Source organism: Ips typographus, linkage group LG10 (assembly GCF_016097725.1).
Source record: "Ips typographus isolate SLU linkage group LG10, UJ_Ityp_2.0, whole genome shotgun sequence".
Taxonomy (NCBI): Eukaryota; Metazoa; Arthropoda; class Insecta; order Coleoptera; family Curculionidae; genus Ips; species Ips typographus.
In genome coordinates, this window is record NC_138431.1 from 3957506 (window position 1) to 3974805 (window position 17300).

Below are 17300 nucleotides of genomic sequence, written 5' to 3' on the forward strand. Positions count from 1 at the left end.
AGCTGTCAGGTGCCTATAAGTCTGTCATTAAGCGTCATAGCTAGTTCGCGGATTATCAAAGTGGGTTTTAGAAAGTCTGAAAAACTGAGACTTTTTGTTTGTGTTGCGTTGAGCTTGTGCTGGCCAATCGCCTTACATTTTCAAGAGAAGAAGGTGCTGTAACGATTGAGCTGGCTAGTTGCCCAACATTTTTAAGAGAAGAAGAAAAAGAAACTGCACTTTTTAGTATTATCTTTATTTCTCTAAATATAAACTTCCTACGACTAAAAATGAGTGAATGTGACAGGGTTTTTTCCATTTTAAACTTACTTATTATTTAAATACTCTTAAAATTTTCTCTTCATCTGTCATACATAATATTTATCATCAGGGGCAAGTACAGTAATATTTATTAATATTTATTAGGGCCTAAATCGATTTTGGCCTATCACATTTTTAAATACAAATATATTATATATTAGTTACAAATACCTTAAAAACGCAGGAAAAATCGTTTCAAACGGTGTCAAATACAGAGATGATATTCTATCCGCGATGGTTTTCACGTTTGAAAAATGACATTTGACAGATGTCAAATGTCATTTTGTGACACGTCAACCGTTGTAGACAGTGGGACACATTGTATACGTGTTTTTCGTGCGTTTTTAAACGCCCTTACTGTTCGCAAAAATCGAACAGATCCAGAGGCTTCTTTGGTATATTATTACACACTTTGTAAGGGTTTTTAATTAAAAAAAAGTCTAAAATTTAAAAAAAAAATGACAAAATATAAAAAAATTATTGAGGGCGTGTGTGGGTTTGTGTATCTACAAGAAAATTATTATCTGTGCATTTTTTGTGTCATTTCCTTATGGTAACTTATACGGTTCTTGTCTCAACAAAAAATGAAGAATTTCTTGAAATTTTGAATGGTTTCCTGACTTTTCAAGTTCATTTCTCGTATGTTTTAGTCAAAAAGTGCACTTTATACCTCCATGAATCGATGGTTGACAGTTGTGACAGCTTATTCACACAGAACCATGTGCCAAATTGACAGCGCAACGTCAAAACTGTCAAATTTCACTTTGTGGAAGTAAAAAATGATTGATTTTGCATTTAGCTACATTTCAAGAAGAATTTAGTAAAAAAAGCAGTTTATACCTCCATTAGTTGATGTTTGATAGTTGTGACAGCTGCTTGACACAGAACCATGTGCCAAATTGACAGCGCAACGTCAAAACTGTCAAATTTCACTTTGTGGAAGTAAAAAGTGGTTGCTTTTGCATTTAGCTAGATTTCAAGAAGTATTTAGTAAAAAAAGCAGTTTATACCTCCATGAATTGATGTTTGACAGTTGTGACAGCTTATTGACACAGGAACATGTGCCAAATTGACAGCGCAACGTCAAAACTGTCAAATTTCACTTTGTAAAAAAGTAAAAAATGGTTGCTTTTGCATTTAGCTAGATTTCAAGAAGTATTTAGTAAAAAGGAGCAGTTTATACCTTCATGAATTCATGTTTGATAGTTGTGACAGCTGCTTGACACAGAACCATGTTCCAAATTGACAGCGCAACGTCAAAACTGTCAAATTTCACTTTGTTGAAGTAAAAAGTGATTGCTTTTGCATTTAGCTACATTTCAAGAAGAATTTAGTAAAAAAAGCAGTTTATACCTCCATTAGTTGATGTTTGATAGTTGTGACAGCTGCTTGACACAGAACCATGTGCCAAATTGACAGCGCAACGTCAAAACTGTCAAATTTCACTTTGTGGAAGTAAAAAGTGGTTGCTTTTGCATTTAGCTAGATTTCAAGAAGTATTTAGTAAAACGGAGCAGTTTAAACCTCCATGAATTGATGTTTGACAGTTGTGACAGCTGTTTGACACAGGACCATGTGCCAAATTGACAGCGCAACGTCAAAACTGTCAAGTTTCACTTTGTGAAAGTAAAAAATGGTTGCTTTTGCATTTAGCTATATTTCAAGAAGTATTTAGTCAAAAGTAGCAGTTTATACCTCCATGAATTGATGTTTGACAGTTGTGACAGCTGCTTGACACATAATCATGTGCCAAATTGACAGCGCAACGTCAAAACTGTCAATTTCCACTTTGTAAAAGTAAAAAATGGTTGCTTGTGCATTTAGTTACATTTCAAGAAGTATTTAGTAAAAAAAGCACTTTATACGTCCATGAATTGATGTTTGACAGTTGTGACAGTTGCTTGACACCCAAATTGATAGTTTAACGTCAAAACCATCAAAATTAACTTCATCGAGGTATGAAATGAATTGTTTGTGTCCGGTGACACTTTTGAAAAGTAACAACTGGCAAAGAATGCGCTTTATACGTCCATCAAGCTAATTTTTGACACTTGTGACATACGACAATGACAAGGTGACGTCAATATTTTAGTATCATGGAGGTGTAAAGTGTAGAAAACATCAGGAAACCCATTAGAGGTCAGTCAGTCATTTTTGACATAAATTAAGTACGGTACATTAAAATATGACTAGTTTAAAAAAAAAATGGTGTACAGGGTGAACAGATTTCAATAAACGGTGCAATTAACTGTTACTGTTAAGGAAATCCTTAAAAATCTAAAAAAAATTTGATATGATATACTGGGTGTGCTCCTATCTACACAAAATTAAAGATCTAACAATAATTCTTTGGTGTAAACTAATAATAATAATAAAAAAAATTAACTTAACTGAAAAACTACCATTTTACATATAAAAAAAATAACAGATCGACGTGTGAAATGTACAAAATATAACACAAAAACCGGGTGACGCGACACACCCTGTATATGCGTAAGTTTTCTTGAGATCTTCCCGGTCGACTAATTTTTAGATTTCTGGACGTAAACACACCTAAAAACTAACCTAAAAAACACTTTTTGGCCCCATTTAGCCCATGTTCAGTTCCGCGGTGTAAACGGTCTCCGATTTGAGACAGACGCTGGCGCTATCTGTCGGCGAATTGGCCGAAGCTAGGGAGTTTGCGCGCGTCGCCGCCAGAGGGCTGCGGCCGCTCTGTTCGCCCGTGCCTGGCTCCGTGCCCGCGCTTGTCAATCCAATCTCGTTGTTGGTGTAGTAGTAGGCTGTGTCTGTAATGTTTACAAAACAAATGACTACTCAGCAAACATGCCCATTAACAAGTTTAAGTGTAAAAAGCACTTTTTTTTTTTTAAAGTACTTTTTACTGAATAGTAAATAAATGGTAGTAAATTGCGTCCTACTAATAATAATACTCACTATTTACTTACTAAGTAACCCGCTGGAGGCCGAACCGTAACCGTAAGTACCATAAGCCGCCCCGTATTGGCTGTAGGCGGAGCTGTAGGCGTAATCCGTGCCTGGCACGACGGCCGTACCTGCGCCAAGAAAATTACAATTGTTACACGGTTGTCTAAATTAGTAAAATGTGATCAGAAGATATGTCACGTGTCACATATGACAGTTGACATCTGTGACGTGTGTGACAAGTTTGAAGTTTGCTACAACTAACGCTTTTCAGCAAAATCCTGCTAATTTATGGCAATTGCAGGCAAATTTGAGAAAAGTTAAAAAAATATGAAATTTTGGTGGTATAAGTGCATGTTTTGTGTTTAATGACACTTCTCTGACAGCTACTTGTCACACGACTAAGCTTCAAATTGACAGTCCAACATCAAACATGTTAAAATTAGCTTTATCGAACTATAAAATGCATTTCTTTGTTTCCGGTGGCACTTTTCAATGTATCCAGCCTAAAAATGCGTTTTATATCTCCATGAGGCTAATTTTGACAGTTGTGACAGCTGCTTGACACACCACCAAACTTCAAATTGACAGTCAAACATCAAAAGTGTCAAAATTAGGTTTAAAAAACTATAAAATGCATTTCTTTGTGTCAAGTGGCACTTCTAAAAGTATCCAGCCTAAAAATGCGTTTTATACCTCCATGAGGCTAATGTTGACAATTGTGACAGCTGTTTGACACTCCACCAAGCTTCAAATTGACAGTCAAACATCAAAAGTGTCAAAATTAGCTTTATAGAGGTATAAAATGCATTATTTGTATCTAGTGGCACTTCCAAAGATATCCAGCAGATAATTGCGCTTTATACCTCTATGAAGCCAATTTTGACAATTGTGACAGCTGCTTGACACTCGACCAAGCTTCAAATTGACAGTCAAACATCAAAAGTGTCAAAATTAGCTTTATAGAGGTATAAAATGCATTATTTGTATCTAGTGGCACTTCCAAAGATATCCAGCAGATAATTGCGCTTTATACCTCTATGAAGCCAATTTTGACAATTGTGACAGCTGCTTGACACTCGACCAAGCTTCAAATTGACAGTCAAACATCAAAAGTGTCAAAATTAGCTTTATAGAGGTATAAAATGCATTATTTGTATCTAGTGGCACTTCCAAAGATATCCAGCAGATAATTGCGCTTTATACCTCTATGAAGCCAATTTTGACAATTGTGACAGCTGCTTGACACACAACCAAACTTCAAATTGACAGTCAAACATCAAAAGTGTCAAAATTAGCTTTATGGAGCTATCAAATGCATTATTTGTATCTAGTGACACTTCCAAAGATATTCAGCAGATAATTGCCCTTTATACCTCTATGAAGCTAATTTTGACAATTGTGACAGCTGCTTGACACACGACCAAGCTTCAAATTGACATTCAAACATCAAAAGTGTCAAAATTAGCTTCATAGAGGTATAAAACGCATTTTTTCTATCTAGTGAGACTTCTAAAGATACCCAGCAGGTAATTGCGCTTTATACCTCCATGAAGCTAATTTTGACAATTGTGACAGCTGCTTGACACACTACCAAACTTCAAATTGACAGTCAAACATCAAAAGTGTCAAAATTAGCTTTATGGAAGTATAAAATGAATGTTTTAGTCACTTGTTACTTTAGTTAATTTTAGTTTACTTTCTTGTTCGATTTTTTAATTGTTTGTTTCGTCTGTTTATTAATTTCTTCTATTCTTGTATAAATTTTACTGATTTTCTTTATGACTTTACTTTTTAGTTTTGCTAATTTTTCGATAATTTTTAAATTTTTTCTTGATTTTTTAAGTCTTTTGTTAATTTGTCTTTACTTCGGTTTTACTTTATTTTTCACGTTTTTTGTCAATTTTCTTTGTTCTTTTAACTTTTTTTACTTTCTCTTTGAGTTGCTTGTAGATATAAGGAAGCTTGGGTTAGGGTAAACAAAAAAAAACTAGGTTAGGTTACCAGAAAATAATTGAGGTTAGGGTACCAGGAAAAAAGCTGCAAAAACTCAATTTTCAAATCAAACTTTTGGTACCTAACACAATACTGACGCATGCGCAACTTACCTGACGAGTAGCCGGCAAAACTCGGCAACATTGTACTGTAGTGCTGACCGTTGCCGCTAGGCTGCAGCACGGTCAGGGCGGCAGGATCCGGAGAACCCGCCGCCTGACTCGTGGGCGGTTCCGCGGGCAGCGCCAAGGGCAACGACGGCGAGGAACCCTCCACTGGGTGCATGTTGTACGGGGAGTTGTTTTCGTTCGCTACATTCGAACAAAAACATGCAAAAAAACCACAAAAACATGCCAAAATTAAGCGAAAATACCTGAATGGTACGGTGACATCGATGGGTCGTATTTGGTAGGATCCATCAATCTCGTGGAAGACTCGATTTTCATATCGTGCATCGTAATTGGTGCCAATGGCGTCAGCGAACTGGTACCTACAGTGTTGCCAACTCTTTTATAGTTTTTTCCAAAAAAAAAAAAAAGTTTTGAAAAAAAGTTGCCAGATTTCACTTAAATTCCCTGCTTTTAGGTTGAACATTTTTAGAATAAGTCACAAGCTAATTTTGACAGTTGTGACAGCTGATTGACACGTGACCAAACCCCAAACAAACAAAAAATCCCCAAAAGTGTAATTTTCCCTAGACGTGGCAACACTGACTCTCAAATCGAAAACGTCAAAGCCATGCTTCAACAAACGCATAGCAGGCGCACAAAACGGCAACAGCGCATGCGAAATGCAACTACCAAGGCACTTACCTAAGGAACCGGCCAGTGGCGGCGTGTACAGATTCTGTCCCGATTGGCTCATCGTGTTGATGGTGTCGTAAATGTCAGCGGCGGACGTCACACCCGAAAAACCGCCGTGCGGATCGTAGTAGCCGCCCGTTTGGGCGGTCGTGGCGCCGGCGCCGCCCAGTTCGGACAGGATTTTGTGCTCGTCTTTGATTGACCATTTACCGGACCACAGCTGGAAAAAAAAACAGTTTTATTCGTCATCTAAAATGGCGGCAAGTTCAGAAGTTTTGTCAAGAGAAAACGTTACTCAGAGGTGTCCTCCAGCCGCCATTTTGTCAATAAATAATCTCCTGGAGGACAAACAAACCTGAGGTCTACTAAGTTATGCATGCTTACAAAATGTATAAATATGCGCCAATGCTTGAGAAATCCATGAAATTCAAAAAAAGTGAGTTGAAATGTAAAACAGACTGTTTCTCAAGGTAGTTCAATCGTTGAAATTGTTACTTTCAGTGAAATTACTTGAAATATTTGGAGAAATGCTTGAGTAACCGTGAAATTCACTAAAAATTACTTTAAAAAGCAATTTAAGCACAATTTGCACAGTTTCAGAGAAAAAACAGTGAAACTGACTATATCTCAAGGTAGTTCAATCGTTGAAATTGTTACTTCCAGTGAAATTACTTGAAATATTTAGGGAAATGCTTGAGTAACCGTGAAATTCACTAAAAATTACTTTAAAAAGCAATTTAAGCACAATTTGCAAAGTTTGAGTACAAAAACAGTAAAACAGACTATATTTCAAGGTAGTTCGACAGTTGAAATTGTTACTTCCAGTGAAATTACTTGAAATATTTGGGGAAATGCTTGAGTAACCGTGAAATTCACTAAAAATTACTTTAAAAAGCAATTTAAGCACAATTTGCAAAGTTTGAGTGCAAAAACAGTGAAACAGACTATATCTCAAGGTAGTTTAATCGTTGAAATTGTTACTTCAAGTGAAATTACTTGAAATATTTGGGGAAATGCTTGAGTAACCGTGAAATTCACTAAAAATTACTTTAAAAAGCAATTTAAGCACAATTTGCAAAGTTTGAGTACAAAAACAGTGAAACTGACTATATTTCAAGGTAGTTCAATCGTTAAAATTGTTACTTCCTGTGAAATTACTTGAAATATTTAGGGAAATGCTTGAGTAACCGTGAAATTCACTAAAAATTACTTTAAAAAGCAATTTAAGCACAATTTGCAAAGTTTGAGTACAAAAACAGTGAAACTGACTATATTTCAAGGTAGTTCAATCGTTGAAATTGTTACTTCCAGTGAAATTACTTGAAATATTTAGGGAAATGCTTGAGTAACCGTGAAATTCACTAAAAATGACTTTAAAAAGCAATTTGAGCACAATTTGCACAGTTTGAGGGTAAAAACAGTGAAACTGACTATATCTCAAGGTAGTTCAATCGTTGAAATTGTTACTTTTAGTGAAATTACTTGAAATATTTGGGGAAATGCTTGAGTAACCGTGAAATTCGCTAAAAATTACTTTAAAGCAATTTAAGCACAATTTGAGTGCAAAAACAGTGAAACAGACTATATTTCAAAACAATTCAACGAAATTGTTACTTCAAGTGAAATTACTTGAAATATTTGGGAAAATGCTTGAGTAACCGTGAAATTTATTAAAAAATGAGTTTAAATTACTTTAAAGCAACTTAACCTCATTATTTATGAAAAAAAGTGACAGAACAACCGTTTTTGAGTTATTTTCACTTAAAATGGTGTTTTGCACAAACTGCTTTTCTACCAGTACCAGGCTACTAAACGTGTATTCCGCAGTGTTGTCACGTCATCTTTTTTTCCAAAAATTACCAGCTTTTCAGCACCATTAACTGTTGGGAACATTTTTACAACAAATCACGGTTATTTTGCAGTGTTGTCATGTCAATTTTTTTTCCAAAAATTACCAACTTTTTAATGGATTTTTTGCGCACATTTTTGCAACAAATTACCATTTTTAACTCATTACTACTCGAAATAAATAAAAAAAAATATATATAATTTTTTATTTGTTTATTTATTTATTTTTTAATAATTTAACTAAATAAAGACTTACGTTAGAATAAAGCGGATCTCCATTGTATTGAGATCGTTGTCTTTTGATGTCTTCGTCGTGGTGACCGTTGAGATCTCGATTTTCATCTGAAATTAACGAAAAAATGGTTAAAACAATGTCAAAGTGACGTTTTTGACGACAGTCAAATAAATTTAAAAAAAAACAAGAGAAAAAAAAAAACAAAAAAAAAGAAAAAACAAGAAAAATTAAAAAAAAACAAGAAAGAAAGAAAAAAACTGAAAGATAAAAGCAAGCTTTGGCAACAGTGTAAATATAACCACCTAAATTGGTTTTAGAAACTGCATTCAAACTTGGCATCACTGTAAATGATTGGAAACCAGTTTGAATTCAAAATAACGAATATCCACAGTTTCCAGTGTAAACATAGTCTAACTTTGTTAATTAAAAGTAATCTAACCTAAATTAAGTTCCAGTTAACTTGCTGTCATGTTTTGCCTTGTAACTCTTCAAGGAGGCCTCTGAGGGCAACAATACCTTAACAGAATCTTGTAGAGGATAAAATTTCCTACATTTTTTGTTATTTTCACTTTTTCTGTAACTCTTCAAATAACGGAACTACGCTCAGTCGAAATCAAATTTCGAAAAAAAATATGTTAATACTACTTAGACTTGTCACAACTGTCATTTTCTGTCAAAATTGACAGATAAAAATAGAATGGTGCAGGGGCTAAAACTGTCTAACTAAAAGCTTAAACTGTCAGAAATTGACCTGTCAAAATTTAAAAGAATAAACACGAAAATGTTGCCACTGTTGCCAATTTTAGAACCAATCAAGTTAAAACAACTAGGTTTGTCAGAACTGTCATTTTGAAGCTCTCAAATCAAAGTCAATTTGGCAACGTGGCACTACCTTAAAAATGTCAGTTCCAACCTATATGAGCTTTGAAAAATTTCGATTTTCTGGTGTCGTTTTGACAAAATGACAGTTTGGCAACGTCGCTCTATTTAGTCCTGGTGATTAAAATTTCCCTAGTTCCCAGACAAACAATTTGGCTACATTGTAAGTTAGCTTGCACAAAACGATCTTTTGGCAACGTTGCCGTAACATAAAAATAAAAATAATTAATAATTTAATTTGAAATTCTCAAATATTTTTCCCATCAGTTTGGTGTTACAAAATGTCAATTTGGCAACGTCGCACTACCTTAAAAATATAAGTTCCAACCTATATGAGCTTTGAAAAATTTCGATTTTCTGGTGTTGTTTTGACAAAACGACAATTTGGCAACGTCGCTCTAATTAGTACAATTAAAATATCCCTAGTTCACAGGCAAACAATTTGGCTACGTTGTAAGTTAGCTTGCACAAAATGCTCTTTTAGCAACGTTGCCGTAACTAACGTAAAAATAAAAAGAAATTAAACGTTTTCCTAAATTTCCTGACAAAGTTAAAGTGGTTTGATTTTTCAAGTAATCGTAGCTCCTTTATTGGAGGAGCTACATAAAAGTGTTAATAGAGGAAGTTGTAGTAAATTTAATGCTCTACAAAATTGCATTAAGGCTATTTTGCCCTTAAGGGCGTCCTTAAGGAGTTACGGGGTAAAACTTGACAGAATGCACCTAACTGCTCTTTTTCAACTGCTTTGATTTTTCAAGTGACCGTAGCTCCGTTACTTGAGGATCTACACAAAAGCGTTGATAAAGGAAGTTGTAGTAAATTAATTGCTCTACAAAATTGCGTTAAAGTAATTTTGCCCTTAAGGGCGTTCTTAAGGAGTTACAGGGTAAAACATGACAGAATGCACCTAAATTTCCTGACAAAGTTAAAGTGCGGCAACGTTGGGGACTAGTGTGTCGTTTGTTGACAGTTGACGTGACAAGTAATTGACAAGAATGACGTGTAGGCTGTAGTAGTCTTTTTTTGATGGGGTAGGTGATTAAATAACTGCGTTTACACCCGCAAACAGTCAAAGAAAAGTTTCTTGAGTAAACTTAGCGTTGAAAATCAAACTTTTTCGATGCAGCACGTGATTAAATGACTACGTTTACACCCAGAAGAACGCAAAATGGTTGCCGTAACATGGTAATAAGAAGAAAAAATTGGGCGCAACCTCCCTAATACCAGATTCCGTAATTGTTGCAACGTTTCGGTTTCGGTGGATTTTCGATTTGGAAATACGCAAAAATTGGGTTAAATTTAATCGATTGCGATTGACACGTTTCCATTTTTTTTTTCGTGTTTAGTAACAGTTCACCGCAATTGTTGGTCCATACAAAAGGGTCCCCCTCTAATTGATTATCTGGTGCAACAAACGTTGTTTTCGCACAGTCCCTGGAGGACAAACAAACATTGAAAATAATTAAACTAAACCAGGACCATTGTCGGGATATTTTGCAAAATATAGATAATAAAACATATCCACCGGGATAGGTTCAATTAATGTTAAATATAATGGGATTTCCCTTCGCTGCCCTTTACGTCATTGTGCCGGACCTTTTGTTGCGGTGTTGCAACATAACCGATTAAAATTAGATTTTACTCAATTTCGTTTCTATTTTCGACCGATTTAATTTTCGTTATTAACTGATAACGCTAAATTGAGCATATTTCGAAAGCAAAATGAAATTGAATGCACGCATAATGTATACAGGGTGAGACAAGTGACAAGCTTTTTTTCAAGTAGTTTGATTTTTCAAGTAACCGTAGCTCCGTTACTTGAGGAGCTACACAAAAGTGTTAATAAAGGGAGTTGTAGGAAATTTAGTGCTCTACAGAATTGCATTTAGGTGATTTTGCCCTTAAGGGCGTCCTCAAAGAGTTACAGGGCAAAACATGACAGAATGCACCTAAGTGCTCTTTTTCAAGTAGTTTGATTTTTCAAGTGAGCGTAGCTCCATTATGAGAGGGGCTACACAAAAGTATTAAAAAAGGAAGTTGTAGTAAATTTAATGCTCTACAAAATTGCATTAAGGCTATTTTGCCCTTAAGGGCGTCCTCAAGGAGTTACAGGGTAAAGCTTGACAGAATGCACCTAAGTGCTCTTTTTCAAGTAGTTTGAATTTTCAAGTGACCGTAGCTCCGTTACTTGAGGAGCTACAAAAAAGTGTTAATAAAGGAAGTTGTAGTAAATTTAATTCTAATTAAGGTGATTTTGCCCTTAAGGGCGTCCTCAAGTAGTTACAGGGTAAAAAAAAAACAGGAAGTGCTCTTTTTCAAGTAGTTTGCTTTTTCAAGTAACCGGAGCTCCGTTATTGGAGGATCTACACAAAAGTGTTAATAAAGGAAGTTGTAGGAAATTTAATGCTCTACAAAATTTGTTAAGGTGATTTTGCCCTTAAGGGCGTCCTCAAAGAGTTACAGGGTAAAAAGTGACAGAATACACCAAAGTGCTCTTTTTCAAGTAGTTTGATTTTTCAAGTAGCTGTAGCTCCGTTACTTGAGGAGCTACAAAAAAGTGTTAATAAAGGAAGTTGTAGTAAATTTAATGCTCTACAAAATTGCATTAAGGGTATTTTGCCCTTAAGGGCGTCCTCAAGGAGTTACAGGGTAAAACTTGACAGAATGCACCTAAGTGCTCTTTTTCAAGTAGTTTGATTTTTCAAGTGAGCGTAGCTCCATTATGAGAGGGGCTACACAAAAGTGTTAATAAAGGAAGTTGTAGTAAATTTAATTTTAATTAAGGTGATTTTGCCCTTAAGGGCGTCTTCAAGTAGTTACAGGGTAAAAAAAAACAGGAAGTGCTCTTTTTCAAGTAGTTTGCTTTTTCAAGTAACCGGAGCTCCGTTATTGGAGGATCTACACAAAAGTGTTAATAAAGGAAGTTGTAGTAAATTTAATGCTCTACTAAATTGTATTAAAATGATTTTGCCCTTAAGGGCGTCCTTAAGGAGTTACAGGGTAAAACATGACAGAATGCACCTAAGTGCTCTTTTTTAACTACTTTGATTTTTCAAGTGACCGTAGCTCTGTTACTTGAGGAGCTACTCAAAAGTGTTAATGAAGGAAGTTGTAGTAAATTAATTGCTCTACAAAATTGCGTTAAGGCGATTTTGCCCTTAAGAGCGTCCTTAAGGAGTTACAGGGTAAAACATGACAGAATGCACCTAAGTGCTCTTTTTCAAGTAGTTTGATTTTTCAAGTGAGCGTAGCTCCATTATGAGAGGGGCTACACAAAAGTGTTGAAAAAGGAAGTTGTAGTAAATTTAATGCTCTACAAAATTGCATTAAGGCTATTTTGCCCTTAAGGGCGTCCTCAAGGAGTTACAGGGTAAAACTTGACAGAATGCACCTAAGTGCTCTTTTTCAAGTAGTTTGATTTTTCAAGTGAGCGTAGCTCCATTATGAGAGGGGCTACACAAAAGTGTTAATAAAGGAAGTTGTAGTAAATTTAATTTTAATTAAGGTGATTTGGCCCTTAAGGGCGTCTTCAAGTAGTTACAGGGTAAAAAAAAACAGGAAGTGCTCTTTTTCAAGTAGTTTGCTTTTTCAAGTAACCGGAGCTCCGTTATTGGAGGATCTACACAAAAGTGTTAATAAAGGAAGTTGTAGTAAATTTAATGCTCTACTAAATTGTATTAAAATGATTTTGCCCTTAAGGGCGTCCTTAAGGAGTTACAGGGTAAAACTTGACAGAATGCACCTAAGTGCTCTTTTTCAACTACTTTGATTTTTCAAGTGACCGTAGCTTCGTTACTTGAGGATCTACAGAAAAGTGTTAATAAAGGTAGTTGTAGTAAATTTAATGCTCTACAAAATTGCGTTAAGGTGATTTGGCCCTTAAGGGCGTCCTTAAGGAGTTACAGGGTAAAAAGTAACAGAATACCCCAAAATGTCTTTTTAAGGTTAAGTTGGCTTCAAAGCTACACTAGTAGTTGTAACGCGCATTTTTAAGATAGTGCGACGATGCCAAATTGACCAAAACTAGGAAAAACATTTGACAATTTCACAATTTAAGCGTTAAAATGACAGTTCTGACAAGTGCCAATTATTAACTTAGACAATTTGGTTTCTAAATGTGACAACTGTTAGTGTAGTCTATTTGGGCAGTTTAGCCATTACAGCTGTCAGTTTTGACAGTTTGAAGTTTAAAATGACAGTTCTGACAAGTTTGGCAACCAACGTTGATAATTGCATCAATCAATTTGTATATTTTTTCTCTACATTTAAAACCGCTTTTATGTCAAATTTTGACAGTTTTTAAAAAAAGTGAACATAAAGAAAATTGTAGTAAATTTAATCCTCTACAAGAATGTATTAAAGTGTTTTTGTCCCTAAAAGCGTCCTTAAGGAGTTACAGGGTAAAAAAGTAACCGGGTGCACCACACTGCTTTCTTTAAACTTGATTTCAAATGAGCGTAGCTCCGTTATTTAAAGAGCTATCAAAAAGTGTTTAAAACGAAATTTGTAGCAAACTCCATGCTCTATTACATTGTAATACTCTGTATATAAAAAAAAACAAAAGAGCAGAAATAGAATTGATTCAATGATACTGGAAGGATCGGTAAACAAATCCAACATGTTACGAGTCATCAAAACTCGATTAGTCTATCAAAGAACAACATTGACCTCCCCCTCCAACCCCTTAAAATCAATTAATCAAATTACGAGCCGTCACTGATAAGACGACTCATTGATCACTCTGTAAATTAGGGTGACTTGGGGATTTTCCCTCTCGTCGAACAAACAAGAAAATTGCGTTTAACTACGCCACTGATTGGGAAATTGTCATAAAAATTAGTCAAAAAAAACCATCAAGTACCAAAATTAAGGGTCCGTTTTAATGGTTCAAGTTAATTTTAACCTGGAGGTTAAGTGGACAAACTGTAACCGGTAAAACAGAGTCCTTCAGAGCGGCGATTAGGCGATTTTCCAAGTTCCGGAAATATGTGTGTGTGTGACGCTTATCATATTTTGTTGACAGCTGTCAGAACTGTCAAATTTCAGCTGTCAGAATTGTCAAAGTGTGTGTGACAGCTGTCACAGAATGGTAAAACTGTCAAAATTCACTCCATGGAGGTCCGAGTGTTATCCGTAAAAAAATCATTTTTTTGAAGTTTTAGTGTTTTGTATTAAAACCCTCAAAAATGAGGGATTTAAGATAGTTTGAGAACCACTGGTGACACTCTGAGGGTTCTCTTTCATCAAAAATGTCAAAAAACAGTTTGAGAACCACTGATTTGTCACTCATTTCACTCATAAAATACAATTAACCTTATTTTGTATTAAAACCTTTTTTTTTCAAAAATGAGGGGTTTAAGACAGTTTGAGAACCACTGGTGACCTTCTGAGGGATCCCGTTAAGCAAAAATGTCAAAAAACAGTTTGAAAACCACTGATTTCTCACTCATTTCACTCATAAAATGCAATTAACCTTATTTTGTATCAAAACGCTTTTCTTCCAAAAATGAGGGGTTTAAGACAGTTTGAGAACCACTGGTGACATTCTGAGGGTTCCCTTTAAGCAAAAATGTCAAAAAACAGTTTGAGGACCACTGATTTGTCACTCATTTCACTCTTAAATTGCACTTAACCTTATTTTGTATTAAAACCATTTTCTTTCAAAAATAAGGGGTTTAAGACAGTTTGAGAACCACTGGTGACACTCTGAGGGTTCCCTTTAAGCAAAAATGTCAAAAAACAGTTTGAGTACCACTGATTTGTCACTCATTTCACCCATAAAATACACTTAACCTTATTTTGTATTAAAACTCTTTTCTTTCAAAAATGAGGGGTTTAAGACAGTTTGAGAACCACTGGTGACACTCTGAGGGTTCCCTTTAAGCAAAAATGTCAAAAAACTTTTAAAAACCACTGATTTCTCAGTCATTTCACTCAAAAAATACAATTAACCTTATTTTGTATTAAAACCCCTTTCTTCCCAAAATGAGGGGTTTAAGACAGTTTGAGAACCACTGGTGACACTCTCAGGGTTCCCTTTGAGCAAAAATGTCAAAAAACTTTTAAAAACCACTGATTTCACAGTCATTTTACTCAAAAAATGCAATTAACCTTATTTTGGATTAAAACGCTTTTCTTCCCAAAATGAGGGGTTTAAGACAGTTTGAGAACCACTGGTGACACTCTCAGGGTTCCCTTTGAGCAAAAATGTCAAAAAACTTTTAAAAACCACTGATTTCACAGTCATTTTACTCAAAAAATGCAATTAACCTTATTTTGGATTAAAACGCTTTTCTTCCCAAAATGAGGGATTTAAAACAGTTTGAGAACCACTGGTGACAACCTAAGGGTTCTTTTTAAGCAAAAATGTCAAAAAACAGTTTGAGAACTACTGATTTGTCACTCATTTCACTCATAAAATGCAATTAACCTTATTTTGTATTAAAAAGCTTTTCTTCCCAAAATGGGGGGTTTAAGACAGTTTGAGAACTACTGGTGACACTCTAAGAGTTCCATTTACGCAAAAATGTCAAAAAACAGTTTGAGAACCACTGATTTGTCACTCATTTCACGCATAAAATGCAATTAACCTTATTTTGTATTAAAAAGCTTTTCTCTCCAATATGGGGGGTTTAAGACAGTTTGAGAACTACTGGTGACACTCTAAGAGTTCCCTTTAAGCAAAAATGTCAAAAAACAGTTTGAGAACCACTGATTTGTCACTCATTTCACTTATAAAATGCAATTAACCTTATTTTGTATTAAAACCATTTTCTTCCCAAAATGAGGGGTTTAAGACAGTTTGAGAACCACTGGTGACACTCTGAGGGTTCTTTTTAAGCAAAAATGTCAAAAAACAGTTTGAGAACCACTGATTTCTCAGTCATTTCACTCAAAAAATACAATTAACCTTATTTTGTATTAAAACCATTTTCTTTCAAAAATGAGGGGTTTAAGACAGTTTGAGAACCACTGGTGACACTCTGAAGGTTCTCTTTAAGCAAAAATGTCAAAAAACAGTTTGAGAACCACTGATTTGTCACTCATTTCACTCGTAAAATGCAATTAACCTTATTTTGTATTAAAACGATTTTGAGGATTTTCGTATTAAACAAAATGAGGGGTTTAAGACAGTTTGAGAACCACTGGTGACTCTATGAGGGTTCCCTTTAAGCAAAAATGCAAAAAAAAAACAGTTTGAGAACCACTGATTTTTTTTTAGCTATAAATCAGTGGCGTACTTGGCAAACATTTCAAGAAATAGGAAAAATGAGGATTTTTACTACAAAACTGTGAATTAACAGTACTTTATATGGGACACCCTATATGCTACTCCATTTTTCGATTTTACATTCTCAAAGCTACATTGTGACGTAAATATGTAATTACAATATAGTTTCTGAGATATTTAGAGTCAAAATTGCTCAAAAGTCTTAGGTTGTCTACGAAAGCTAAGAATGTCCGTTATTTTAAATGTGACACAATGACCGCGTTCGTTTTCAGGCTCCATGACGTCACAATGACGTAATTTGACAATTGGTCAATCTACGGTTCTGTCAAATTACGTCATCGTGACGTCAAAAACGCGGCTCTTGCATTTTCCAAATCTACATTCCCAAACATGCTTTGTGACGTACAAAAGTGTTGCTTTTTTCCTGTTGCCACGTCACCAGCAATTAGTTTGATTTCTAGTGTACAAGGTTTTAATGGTTTCCTTTCCAATAAGTGTGTTAGTGACGTTTGACAGTTACATAACCTAAAAAACTCCAACACATTTAACCTTAAATTCGAACAAAAAGACCTAAATTACCCTCGTGGCACTTGCCCAGATAATAAACAATCCGACCACTGTCCACTTTGGCCAAATCTGTTACGAAACAACTTTTCGTCGTTTTGTTTTTTTTGGGGGCCCCCACGAGGACGCCCTTTGTTCCCATTTTTGGGGGGAGAGAGAAACTCAACCCTTCTTTACCCCCGGGGGGGAGGGAAATGATTAATTTTTTTCGAGCAGCGCAACAAAATCTTTGAAGTTGCCAAAAGTGGGGTTAAACGCATTACCTGCCGCCCCCCCCGTCCCTGAAAAGTGAAATTGGGGGGCGGCACGGTCGCCTAGCGACGGCATCGCGTCTTGGCGGCAAACTCGTCACGCCATTGGTCAAAAAACTCGGCACCGCCAACTTGATTTACGCTGATGGGCGCAGATGAGTGGTAATCATAAAATGAATTCCCCCCCATTTTGGGGGAGAGTGGTTTTTGTTTTTACGATCCCCTCCCCCCACCACGAAACTAAGATGGAGGAGGAAATGGTTATTTTC

General features: G+C 35.5%; 1 protein-coding gene and 1 long non-coding RNA gene across 8 annotated transcripts in view; one reads left to right on the forward strand and one right to left on the reverse strand.

Moving 5' to 3' along the window:
• Nucleotides 1–219: 219 nt before the first annotated feature.
• The window catches only part of sv (paired box protein shaven), a 215024-nt gene continuing 197943 nt past the window's right edge, over nt 220–17300 (reverse strand). For 6 of the 7 annotated variants that reach the window (XM_081987664.1, XM_081987657.1, XM_081987659.1 and 3 more), the window contains 6 exons: nt 8128–8213; nt 6033–6243; nt 5594–5710; nt 5334–5531; nt 3249–3356; nt 220–3089 (listed from right to left, as the gene is read on the reverse strand). In XM_081987664.1, coding sequence (XP_081843790.1) covers nt 2890–3089; nt 3249–3356; nt 5334–5531; nt 5594–5710; nt 6033–6243; nt 8128–8213 — 920 coding nt within the window. In that variant the 3' untranslated portion in view covers nt 220–2889. Of the gene's footprint in view, nt 3090–3237; nt 3357–5333; nt 5532–5593; nt 5711–6032; nt 6244–8127; nt 8214–17300 lie in introns of all 7 variants that reach the window. The other variant, XM_081987663.1, reaches the window with a different exon arrangement.
• Nucleotides 14172–16039, forward strand: LOC145734587 (uncharacterized). The gene is made up of 2 exons (XR_014179451.1): nt 14172–15334; nt 15656–16039. It is a non-coding gene; the product is annotated as an uncharacterized LOC145734587 (long non-coding RNA).